At 41.3% G+C, this 13,159-nt stretch overlaps 1 protein-coding gene across 11 annotated transcripts in view; it reads left to right on the top strand.

Annotated features, from left to right (window-relative positions):
- The window catches only part of CAST (calpastatin), a 66,119-nt gene that overhangs the window by 12,673 nt on the left and 40,287 nt on the right, over positions 1-13,159 (top strand). For 7 of the 11 annotated variants that reach the window (XM_065661564.1, XM_065661563.1, XM_065661560.1 and 4 more), the window contains exon 3: positions 2,457-2,528. The exons of 3 other annotated variants lie outside the window; for them this stretch is intronic. In XM_065661564.1, the coding sequence (XP_065517636.1) occupies positions 2,457-2,528 (72 nt within the window). Of the gene's footprint in view, positions 1-2,456; positions 2,529-8,460; positions 8,679-13,159 lie in introns of those variants that run through there. One more of the 11 variants, XM_065661570.1, reaches the window with a different exon arrangement.

Below are 13,159 nucleotides of genomic sequence, written 5' to 3'. Positions count from 1 at the left end.
TATTTAAAAGCTGAAGCATTTATGGCTAATGCTTTCTACTGAGTCTTTAATGCACTACATCAGTAAAACCCAAGGTGTTCTGCATCTTGGTACTGTCTCTAGAAAATTGCAGTGCATCATACCTCCGTCACCTGCCTTCAGGAGCATTGCTGGAGGACTGCTGGTTTCTGAAGGGCATTAATAATGTTCATTGTAATGAGGGTTGAGGGGTGTATGGAAGGAGAGCGTCTGCTGTTTTAGGGGTATCTGGTCAAAGGAGCCATGAAGAGAAAACAGCAAGACAAACCTGACTACTCGGTCATGTAAATAAGATGAGGGAGGCTGCAATAAGAACAAACCTGACTACTTGGGCATATTTATTTCCTCATCTGGAAGGGTAAGGAAGGGAAGGGACAGAAGTGCAGAGATATCAAACCTGAGCAATTAGTGTCAGTGGAGGCAACAACCAGAAATGAACCTGGGCAGTGGCAGCAGTGGGTGGGCTCTGGGGAGGCTGCAGGAGAGCTGGACTTTGCAGCTGCTGAGGCTGGCAGCCCGGTGGGGGTCTGGGGTGCTGGTGGGGTCAGTGGGATGGTACCAGCTGATGGGAGGACATAGAGGGGTCACAGCCTGGTGCCTGGTGCCAGCTGCAGGGCGGGAGGTGAGTGTCTGTGTCCTCCCGAGGGCAGGGGTGTGTGGGGTGTGCGTGTGTTCACCAGCAAAGCTGCAGCTGGGCCAGTGGTGAGCAGGAGACCCCAGTCTGGGCAGGGGTGTCAGGTGGGCAGAGGGTCCGTGCTGAGTTTGGGGTGCTGGTGGGATGAGGGTGTGTTTGCTGTGTGTTTGCAGCAAGCACCAAGGGGGACCCATGGTAGCATCAGATGGCTGGGGTATGGGCAGGGGTGCCAAGGTGGCAGAATGGCTGTGACGGTGCTGGGGGGACCCATGACAGTGCCCACGCTCATAAGCCCGGAGGGTGCTGAGTGTGTGAGTGCACTAGTGACCTCCTGCCTCTGGAGCCCCAGAGGAGGGGACGTGGCTGTGGGTGCTGGTGTGTTACGGTGAGTTGGGTGTGTGGGTGCTGCTGGACAGCAGTGCAGCTGGCTGTGCCAGTGTCCTGCTTGCTCGTCTGTCTCTGGGATACGTGCTTAGTTTTGTTCCTGTATGAACTGGGAACCCCACCCATCAGCCTGGCGTTGGGCTGGGCCCAGAAGCTATGCAGGTCTGTACTGGGTGGTACTGGTCTGTACTGGGCAGCGCTGCGGGTCAAGCAGGAGTGCCTGGGGTGGAGTGTCTGGTGGAGGCAGTCACACTCCTAACATCCCTCTAACTGGAAAAATCACTATTACATTTGTTTTTTGAAACAGGCTGTGAAGTCTTACTTGGCTGCCATTGTCTCCAGTGTTACCAGTGTGAAGCATGAAATCCTTGATGTAAATACCCCACTTCTTGTCAGTCTGGGCCACATTTTTGTGATGTTAATCTTGCATAAGGGTGGCCCACTGCCCCAGGCTCTGGCTGGAGGGTGATTGTTAAATGTGCAGTTTGTTTATCTGAGACGCTGTCTTGGTTTTGGAGCTAAATCTGAAAGAGAGCAAGAGGTGGAATTAATGAAAGATATCTTTAATGACAGAGTCTCTCAGTCTGTTACAGTACCTAGCATCCCATCAGTTGAAAACTGGTGTTTCTGAGTTTGCATATGAGGTTGGTTATTGAATCTCTGGTCATTCTGCAGACTTCCCTGCCTGTAGAGGGTAGTGTAAGTCTGTGCTCTTTAGTTGTGTTGTAAATTTTCAGCTTCAGCTTACCGGATAAAATGAATAGGTCTTACCCATCTGCTGCCTCCAAGAATCTGAAAAAGCTTTTTGCTGCATTCATTACCAATCTCTTATTTTTCCAGACTTTGTTAGATGTGGTTTCAGCAGTTGCTGAGTTTTTGCAGCAGTACCTGATGGTACTTGATGATAATGGCATTGCATTGGTCAAAAATGGGAGGTTGTCATGGCTTTGTTTCAGCTGAAAGAATATTTATTGACTAGAAAACCCATTATTCTGCCTTTATATCTTTACTTCCTGAGGTATAATGTTAACTTCTTCATGGTGGTTCAAGTTAAATCTGTACAGCAGTAGCTTACCAACCTTATTTTCATTGATACTTTTCATTAAAGTATATAAGGTTACTGTTGCTTTAACTGTTAATTAAAATGGAGTCACTCTGCTGCAGGAAATGGCACAGATTTAAGTGCAAGATAACAGCCTTTTCTGGGCTAAGCAAAACTGAAATGAATTTTCGTCAATTAAAGTTACATAGAAATTATTTCTGGATGACTTGCCTTGTATAAAATGTTCTAATGGACAGTTTTTTTAGTGTACCTTTTTATATACTGTTTTGTTTGTTTGCAGTTCTGCTTGGCTTTTCTCCTTCATCAACATTTCTGAGCTTTATTATGTCTTTCTTTGTTTTTGTTTTTTTTTTTTAGAAGAAACCAGCAAGTGCTAGTGTTAGCCAACCCCTCAAAACACAGACAAGTGAAGCACCTTCTGCTATTAAGGTAATGCATACTTACAGGAATTGTCTCTTTTAGAAATGAAAAGGATATGATATGACTTCATCCGCTGCAATGAGACAGAAAATGGTTGGTTTGCCAGCATTCAGCAACACTACAATGCTCTTTATGTAGTGAATTGAAATTAAAGAGTGCAGGTCAGCAAAATGCCAGCATTGACTTTTTGAAGAAATAGACGTGGTTACATTCTCTCCTTTCACATGTTCTTTGTTGGTCTTCTTGTTATTTTTTAAAATCCTCGTCCCACTGGTATCAGTGGCAAAGTTCATGTGATTTACAGGGCTGTGGTTCTTTTCTCACTGTTCAGTGTTGTTTGGATTCTCTTTACTCGGTGGACCTGATGACACTGAAGCAGTGAGAACTGTCTCTGCTTTCATAGCTCCTGGAACAATTCAGTCAGTCAGGAAGTTACCATCCAAGGTATTAAAAGATGACTTGCATAGGAGCGTAGTTCATGCTTCCTGAAAAGAAGCAGGGATCACATTAAGTATGCTGATGTCTTACAGAGTACTGAAATAGTTTGAAATAGGGTGGTGAAAGTGCACTTTCTCATGGTGGTCACATGTGAACTAATGGCTGCAGTTGATAGTCACTGTTTTGTGCAAATTTGTTACGGGTAAGTGGAATGCACCTCACTCCAGAGTCAGAGAGAAGTAGCCATATGTTTTATTGAGGTAAAATAATAATTTGACAGTTCAACAAGTTTGATGGAATTTAACAAAGTTTAACAGTGCTTTGACACAATTCAGTAAGTTTGATGGCAAGGTTCACTTTAGTAATTACTGCACGGAAGAAACATAGAAAGTTGAGTTAGAATCGAGTTGGAATGACTCACACAGAGACCAGAGACACATAGAGTAAAGAGGGCCCCTCCAGTGAGCCACGAGTGGACTCCCTTGCTTTCTGGACTCCTTTTGGATCCTCTCTGAAGCTGGGTCCAAACTTAGTCTCAGACTTGAACAATGGTTAGTGTCTAATGGAATTATCCATTCAATGTTTATGATAATATTGATTAATTATATGGATTAGTAATGTTTCACAGCATTAATTCAGCATGCTATCAGTCACTTACCAAGGATCTGTTATGGGTAAGGGATCTCTGTCTTGGGTGAGGAAGGATCTCTTAGTCTCAGGTAAGGAATCTCTAACCTGCAGAGTTGCTCTACTCTCAACTCCTGCTCAAGGAGAGAGTTGCTCAAGGGGAGAGTGATTTGGCATTCAGTCCAGTGCAATTCACACTATGCCAATACTGATGGTAGTACTTACAGACTGATGTAGTTGGGTGCTAGTTGGTAGTATAGACAAGACAGATGTCTTCATCTGTCTTGCGCTGGTAGCTTGTTCTTTGGTTATCTTGCACTTTCAGGTTTCAAAACCACTCTTCAAAATATTTTTTAAGACACTTTCACTCCCATGTGTGTGTGCATGCAAAGGGCTTTCCATTGTGCTGGTTCCCCACAGGACTTGAGGCCGTCTGCTCCTTAGCCTGATAGCAAAGAGTCACTTCAATGTGCCACAGTATTCCATATCTGGAGATACCCCATAATTTAAAAGATCCTATCAGCAGGAAGTGTTTCTGCTTTTGAACGAACAGGATTTTTACTATTTTCTTAATTAATGCTTTTGTAAAATAATACTCTTGCAGGTATCTCTATGCCACCTAAGTAATTTTTTTTATTTTCTAGTCAAAGAAGTAGGACAGAAGGATAGGAGTAGGACAGAAGAAGTAGGACAGAATCCTGTTGTCCCCTTCTTTCAATGCATTTGTCTATCACTGAAGACAGCCCAACATTTTTGCTCCTTTTCTGTCTGTTCCTTACAGTTTGGCAGAGCCTGTCTCCTGCTAGTTAAGCTGATTATGGTTGTACATCTGTAAGGGGTGGGACAGGCTTAAGTACAATCTTCTGGTATACCAGTTGCCAGCTGTATGGTCCCATGGAAGCTCACATTCAGTCTGCTAACCAACACATCTTTATGTCTTTTTTTCTGTACGTGTTCTTTCTATTATAAGCATATCGTTTACGTTAAGTATGCAAGACACAATTTCCTGTGATGCTGTTAAGCATCATGAAAAAAATGTGACGTAATGTAATTGCCAGGAATTGTTTTATATTAGGTTATATCAACTTAGGCTGTGTGTTTTATTCAGTATTTGGTGTTTCTCCAGTACTATGAAAATACCGACCTTGTGCTCTTAAAATTGACTCTTAGTAGCCATTTCAAGTTTAACCTTTTTAGTTTCTACTTGACCATGAATACTTTCCTTCATTTAGGCTAAACCTTCTCTTAATTGTATCTTCTAAATTTAACAATCTCCCACAATCCTCGTTGCTTGTGAGCAACATCTTTCATCACTGCCAGGGTGCACACACTAGGAGATCATTGCTACCATTATTAGCAGGCAGCAGTGAGGAATTAAAGCTGAACTAACCTCCTTCCTCTGCAGAAGGTACCCTACCAGCAGCTGTGTTTTCTTTACAACGTTTTAACTTGGTTTTACCAGTTATGTAGCCAACAGGACATCAAATTTCTAGCTCAGTGTTCAATTATAGCTATAAATAGGCACTAATACTTGCACTCAGCCAGATCCAGTGATCTTTCTTGGATCTTTGTGTTCCTATATGGTAATTGTTGATACCAAATGACGTTTTGCTGCTTTTTATGTAGTAGATTTTTAGCATTGCTCTGAATGAGTAAGTATTTTCTTTTTGTTGCTGGCTGCTATAGCTTAGTAAAGTGAGAATTTTTGTTCATACTACTTTCATGGACAGTTTATTGAAGCAGTGCTGGAAGAATTCAACAACAGTAGAAATTTAGTGAATTATTTTTGACTTGACTGATCTTGAATATTTTCAGAGAAAGCTTCTTGATCTTAATAATTTAAGAAATTTAAGGTTAGTTACTTTCAGCTGGCATCCAAATTAACACTGTTTTAAAGGGGGATTCAATCTGCTTTCTTCTGCAACAAACAGGAAAATGACAAAAAAAAAAAAAAGAACAATTACTGAATGTCTTTGAGTGAATACCTACTGTTTATTCAGCAGACTGGGGATTTTGTCATATTTGTGTAGATTATCATTGAAAGTGATGCCTACTGTCAGTCTATTTGCTGGGATTTATTTTTCTTTTTTTCTGCTATATACTTTATTTAACTGTCACTAAAATTTTATCCTAAGGTCCTTTCCAACTCTTTTATAATTCTATGATTCTATGATTTTGTGAGCTTTGCAGGCACCTTATTGTGAAAGAAAGAATTTTTGAGCAGAAATCATATGAAATCATGTAACTGATTGGGAACATTCACGGAAATGCTTAAATTTATTTATGTGTTACTAGTTATAGTGTGAAGGTTGAAAAGGCTATTTCTAAATCTTGAGGTTATTCAGGAAAATATTTAAATGGTCTGAGAACTTTCGCTTCATGTTCTCCTTAGAGTAGATGTGTGTCATGGTGTACAGATCCTCAATTTATACGTGTTTTGCAGCAATACCATGGCAATCCATGAGGCTGTTCTTGCAAGCTGCCCTCAGGGCTATTGCCAGCACATAGCCCTGCACATGAAAATCACAAGAACCGTGTCCGTGTGGAGAACTGTGCTCATCATCTTGATAGCAGTGTCACGTTAAGGGGTCTTTACCTCAGCAAGGGGTTTACCGCTAGGAAGGGAGAAGATCTTAGCCCTTCACTCGTAAGTTTTTGATGGCTTTGTTACCATCCCAGGAAAGGGGAGATCCTTGCGTCCGCTCTGCCTGTCAGAGCACTCAGCAGGTGCTCAAACAGACAGCACAATGTATCAGAGAGTGATTTGGCCATCCTATTCAGAATTCATGGGAACACATTCACCAATCAAGTTAAAAATCTAAGTCAATTTTTAAAGCCAATTTTAAGTCAGTTTCGTGTCAATTTTAAGTCTCCAGAAATGCGCACAAAATAGATATCAGCTGAGAATTTCTATTATATCTCAGTGATAGCTTAAAGTTCAAAGATTGACGTTGATAATATAATACGGTAACTGCAAGAGGAAGTGTGAAAACAACATACACAAAGCCAGCTAAAAACTGATCATTAAATGCACATAAAGTACAACTCGTACCCATGTGGTGTTCCTGTGAGGGGGAGAAGACAGATTCAGCCCATCAGTTGATCCCAGCAGTCATGATGGAGCCTTCCCTAATTTTTTCTCCTCAGTTTTTTGTATTTATATGATTTAATTCAAATTAGTAACTCCCCATAACCCCACCATTTACCAGTTGGTCAACTGACTTGCATAAGGTCACGTAATGGATCATCTTGCTACACATGCTTAGGGAAGGGCCTCCTAGCCTGCGCAGGGGTCTTCTAGCCTGCGCAGGGGTCTTCTGAGCTGTGGGTGTGATTTTTATTGTTAAAATGAGATTATAAAGAGGATAGTTCACCAAAAGGACACCCTAATCATGTTTTGCTGACTCTTGAAGACAGGTTGGATGGGGCTTTGAGCAACTTGGTCTAGTGGAAGGGAGGTAGGGAGATTGGAACTAGATAAGCTTTTAAGATCCCTTCCAACCTGAACCATCCTGTGGTTCTGTGATTCAGATAGATGTCCAGGTGCAGACCTCAAGGAAAAGTCTTTCCTGATTAGAGGTTTGTTAGTCTTGTTTTTCTTGGTCTGCCTACAGAAGGCCAAAGCTTCTTCAGCTGTCAGTGCCGAGACCATATGCCAACGTCTCAGGGTTGCTTGGGGTGTCGTAGGGTGGATTCTGTGCATATCAACCGCATACCATTCTGGAAGTAGCTGTTGCATTTTACCCTAAAATTTCCTTGATGTTATGACATAACTTTGAGGATTGGGGTGGAGGGTGTCTCTAATTTCCCCCATTAGTCCACACAGAGGCATGCCAAAAATAGACCAAAATATTAAAAATTGGAAGTTCTCCTGCATGGAAGAGCTGGTTTTGTGTAACATCATAACATGTGGCATCCATCACAAAAGGTCATCTTGTTTAAAAAACAGGGCTATGAAAGAAGCCTCTGATCTGGAGACCACTGCAAAAGTTGCAACTTGTAAAGCTGTGCAGTGATCAAAATAATACATCATTTCACAAAAAAGTGCTTGGTACTTCACTCAGAAATGGGATATTTTTGTCATCAGCCTGTGTCATACCTTGTTTTCCCCTTTCTGCTTCCCTTTCTAGGGCTGACTTTTGTTCTTACTCCCTTGAGATAAATGGAGCCATAGAGGCTACTAAGAAAAAAATGGTTGAAAGGTTTGTTGGGAGGGGTCTTTAAAAAAACAACCTGACAACCTCTAAAAGCCCCTCCAATACAACAGGTGTTGAGAATTTGATTCTTTAGAAAAAACATACAATTAAAAAATAAAGAGAAGGCACTATTGGTATGTCAAGAAGTGCCTTTAAAATACATATGAACTATTTTGGTTTGTTATGCTTAATAATAGTCTTAATTAGTCAAGTTTCAGCAGCCTTAATGGGCTCAACCATGTCAGTTTCTTTAGATTAATAACATTTATGTACCCTAGGAGTTTGGATAATCAGTCCATATTTAGAGAGGGGGTGTCCCATAAACTTCTGAAAGAAATACCAGTCTGTTGAAGGGAAATGAGGAGGTGCCTTCCCTTGGCACCAATGCTGCTGACTCCAGAGGTGGCAGACAAATACTGTTTATTGAAAGCTGAAAGTAGCGCCATCCCTGAGTTGTGCTATCCTGGCAGGCATTTCATCCCTGCTTTTCCGCACGGCTCCCTGTGCTATCTGTCCGCATAATGACAGCCATGTGCAGTGGGGAAGCCTCATCAAACTACGTGCAGACCCGCCCTCAGAAGGCGATGGGTTTGCTCATTGTGGCTTCATGCCGGATGCAGCAAGCCCTGCGGGGCAGAGGGCAGAGCTCCTCTGCATTGGCACTTCCGTGGCGTTGTCGGGGCCTGGACCTGCTCGCTCGGGTTCCCTCCGCTGGCGCGGGCGGTGCTTAACGGAGGTGGGGCGGCCGTGCTGCTGGGAGGGGAGCGCTGGCACACCGGCTCGCCGAGGGCTTGGCCGGCACCTACGGAGAGCCAAAACCAGGGTCCTCTGCGGCTGGCGCGAGAAGCAGCCGTGTCCTGACATTTCCTGCTGGAAGCAGGAGGCACACAAGTACTAAGTAAGTTAGCTGTTCGTACTGGCTTTGCTTTCGTGCTGCCTCTGCTTTAGGCTGATTTACGTTTATTTAGCAGTTCTCTTTTTTTTTTTTTTTTTTTTTTTTTTCCCATCTTCCGGGAATATTGTAGGCTGAAGTAACACAAAAGTCAGCCCCTGCTGACTTCCAGGGCTTCCAGCACGATCGTGTCAGCAGCAGCACTCTGGAACTGGCTGTGTGTAGTGAATAGACTTCTAAGGGATTTTAACGTCCTGGAAAGAGTCATTTTAGACGCTGTGTGAGACTCCATCTTTTACACATTACACAATAAGTAGTTTACATATTTTTGAAGAAGGGAGGGATGAAGAAGATCAGTTTTAAAGCAGTGTCTAAGTTGTTCTGTGTATTTTTGTTTGGGATTTGGTTTTGTTCGTAATTTTGGTTTCGGTTTTATTTTTATTTGCCTCAGACAAGAACAACTCACACTCTTGCTTCAAAAACCCTTGTAATTTTTTGGCATACAAATGCAAGAGCTTGGTAAGCCTATGGCACATAGAAAATACTGCATAGTCAGGGTGTGGGGATCTGTATGAGCAACTTGGTGGCTGAGTTATGCTTAGGTATCAATAACTTACCGGCAAAAAGAGATTATTATACTTGATACCTAAAAAATGCTAAAATATCAGATACAACCAACATCTGGGAAAATACTACTTTTCAATAAATTGCATGTTATTGCTCTTTCTTTAATACTGGAAATTAGATTATTATTATTATAATAATGGTTATGCCACTCTTTTATTATTGCTACTAGTATACTAACTCCTGTTTGGAGAAAGTGAAGATAGTGTGTTGAGTAACACAAAGTTCTTGACCATTGCAGACACCCCTGCTGAGTTCTTGATCTGTTCTCTTTTTTTTTGACAGCTAGTTTTCTCCATGCTGTATTTTTCTTCATTGACATAAACCCTGTTGGGTAGTAATTTCTATGTAAGGCATTTTCTTTTCTAGACTAACGTATTTCTTATGGTCAGACTCTCCTATGAGATGGTGCTTCTGTTTGGCTTTGTTTTGCTTTGTTGGTTTGTTTTAATTGGAGTGGTTAGATATGTGGGGTATGTAGAGCTTGCAGAAAATTCTCTTCCTGATTTTGGAGTTTCAGGGACTAGTTCCTTAGCCAGTATTTCTCACAGCTCTAGTGTTGGAGCTTTGCTCTTTAAGCAGACACTCCCAGTGTGAAACCCAGGCGAAGTTGTGCTGCCCTGAAGGTGGTAGCATTTGGAGTACTGGGAATGGGGACAGAGGAGAAACTTCTGTCTCTGGAAAGTAAAGGAACTGCTTTTTCAGTAAGTTGGTCTCCAGCATGTTCATTCTTACCAGTTTTGCTTTCTGCTTTCCTGAGGGAGGAGAACCTGCAGTAACAAAAGCTTGGGACCTTGTCCAGCGTCTCTTCTGCCAAAAAAGAACCTTGCAGGGAGGCCAGTGGCCTCGTGGGCTCCTCAGGAACTCCTTCAAGGCTCAGAAACCTAAGTTCTCAGCCTTAAGGAACTGATACTTCCTGGTTCTGGAAGAAGTCAGCTCTGTGCCTGCCTTTATGCCTTGCTTAGTGCTTGAACCAACTGACTAGAGAACTAACATTTTCTATATCCATGAAGGGAGCTTTTGTGTGGGAGGCCAAGGCCTCACGAAGGTGGAGATTCTGATTTTTTAACTGAACAATAATATCTCCTCCTCTAGAGTATGCAGGGGGCCCTTCTGAAGCAGTTTCAAGAGAAGCTGAGTTAAGAGGCAATGCTGAAGCAAGAAGAGCCCCAATATTCTTTTAAAGTAGTAATAGAAGAACAGTGTTGTGTTTTTCTAAAATCATCTAAGGAAAAATAGCAACACCCCTCCCGGGTTATGCAGTATTACCCTTAGATTATATTTCAACAGCAAAGTTCTGTGAAGATTCCTTGTCTTGACAATTTTTGTTTATCCCCTATGTATTTTTCTGGCCACTTTGGTGGGCAATGCCATTGTGACAATGTATCAGTTTACATGGCTTTGTGAGTAACGTTTTATTTCTGCATCCTGGGGCAGAGAAATACCATATCTAATGCAGAGAATTTCTCTGTGACTGCCAGCCACCCATTTTGAGTATTGCCTAGTTTGATTATTGCAACGAAAGTAACCAAGGTTATAACCTTGGAGATCTCCAGCATTAAGTCCTCTTTTACACAACACTTCAATCTTAGTAACTTCCTCTTTAAAGAACACCAGTTTTGTTTGTAATTCCCCATTTCTATTCCAGGTCTGTTGAGAATGGCTTTGCATGCTATCCCTCTTTGCATGCTGTCACTGGGTGATTCTACAGACCAAGCAACACAAATCATAGCTGAGCTCAGCAGCAGTGTGTGGCATGTGGCTGGCATCTAATTGTGTGTATTCACGGTGTTTTCTTATCAGCCCGCAGTTTGCTGCTGTCAGTAGCTTTGGAACATTCTGCTGTTTAAAACCACATGCAGAAATTGAAGCAGTTAGCTGTAGTAATGACAGCTAAATACTAACCTTCTGCAGGACGCAGAAATTAAAAGAAGATTTTTAAGCTACCTACGAAAGAGGAGAGCTCTGCTACAGCTACAAGCAGCTTGTACATTTCTGTAATGCTCTGTGGCCCAGAGTGGGAACCTGAGAAGAGTTTTGACAGTACTGGTGTGCTGCTTCTAATATTTGAATATGACTGAATGAAAGTGAAATTTCAGTATGTGCCAGCTTGTAAAATTTATTCTGATGGAAACAGATTTCCAAAAGTAGGTAATCGAAGAGCACATTCTTAGAAGAAATAAGAGTGGGGAGTTTTAAACAAATTATTGCTGTCAGAACTCTTTTCATGATACTTACATATGTGCAGTGATGAGTTTTACCTGCTCAAAAGTATAGCTTTTTTGAATATTTCTCCATGCATAGCTGAGGGAAATTTCAGATTAGACAACCCATTCTGTGATCAAGTGGAAATACCGAGATCACTCTTCATTAAAATGACAGTAAAATGAACATCTTTGATAATGAAAAGTAAGGCTGAAAATAAAACATTCTTTTCTTGCCTGGTGCTTCAGTTAAAAAGCTTTTCCAGTGAAACAAAGCCTCCGTTTGATGCTGGAGAGGTATAATCTACATATAAAACCAGAGTGAGTTTGTGGTTTTGCTTTTCATTCCATTTAAAAGAACGAAGGAGTGTTTTTCCAGTGATACTGAAGTGGTGGTTTGTTTGCATAAAGGCAGAATCTGAAGGCAGCAGATGAACGCTGTTACTCTGCTCAGTATCATGTAGTAATCATGGAAGAACATGAGTAATCATGGAAGGACATGAAATAGAAGTTGCCTTTGTATAAGTAAGGGTTATAGAGCGGTAGCTATACTACATACTGAAGTCTAAATAATTTCTTCCAGCTACAATTTGAGCTGCCATGTACATAAAGGTTCTTGATGTTTAGGTACTGTGCATACTCTGTGACCAACTGGCAAATTCTTTTCTTCTGCTTCCAAATGAAGTAAACAGTCAAAAGAAAAAAAAAACCTGTGAAAGTATTAGACACAGTAAGAGATGGCAAGAAGATGCTGTGGGATAGTTCCAGATTTTTCTGTGTATCCCTAACTTCCTGCATAGAAGTAAGCATAAAGTGTGGTGTTGGAAGTTCAAGAAAAAAATCAAATGGTACAAAAATGATTTAAAGTCAGTTGTTATTCACAGCCCTCGGGTCTTTTTGTATTTTTTTCATTTTGTTTGTTTGTTTTTTACTAATCAAGCATAAAGCTGTTTGAGAGTCCCGATTATGACTTAATAGTTACTAAAATAAAGACAAATGTACCAGTATTATGCTTTGGACTTTAACATAGGTTGCTGAAATCCAGAAACCTAAAACCAGACGTGTGATCTAGGGGTGGTTGGGCAGATCAGTTTTTTTCTAGGTGGTATGAAGTTTCTTAGCTCTAAGGGGTGTCAGTTTATCTCTAAAATTTCCTTACTTGTGATCTTTGTCAAGTTGTAGAAATTTAATCTGTAATAATAGTAACAGTTTTTATATATTTTCAGGTTACAGTCCCACCAGCTGAGGATCTGAATATTTTTAACACAGGAAGCATCCCTAGAGATATGGGTTTTGGTGATGGTGGTTTTAGGTTTTTTTGGTTGTGTTTTGTGGGATTTTTTGGTTTTGGTTGGGTTTTTTTGTTTTGGTTTGGTTTGGTTTTGGTTTGGGGTTTTTTAAGATGGAGATTTAAAACCATGTATATTGAATCGCTGAACTACAAAAGCATGAATTCAGTGAACTGCCTATTCAAGTGGATCTGCATGCTTACATACTAAATCCTCTTTGATTTGCTTTGCTTTATGGCAGCCAGTGCAAAGCTGGGGGCCTTTGCTGGATCAGGGCAGTAATGAGTCAGTGGCAGCAAAGTAACAACATTATCAAAGAATTTTAGGCTAAATTAGAATTGAGCTATAGGAAAAGTAACTGACCTCCAAG

The sequence above is a fragment of the Lathamus discolor genome, chromosome Z (assembly GCF_037157495.1).
Source record: "Lathamus discolor isolate bLatDis1 chromosome Z, bLatDis1.hap1, whole genome shotgun sequence".
Taxonomy (NCBI): Eukaryota; Metazoa; Chordata; class Aves; order Psittaciformes; family Psittacidae; genus Lathamus; species Lathamus discolor.
This window is presented reverse-complemented; position numbering and strand designations above follow the sequence as displayed.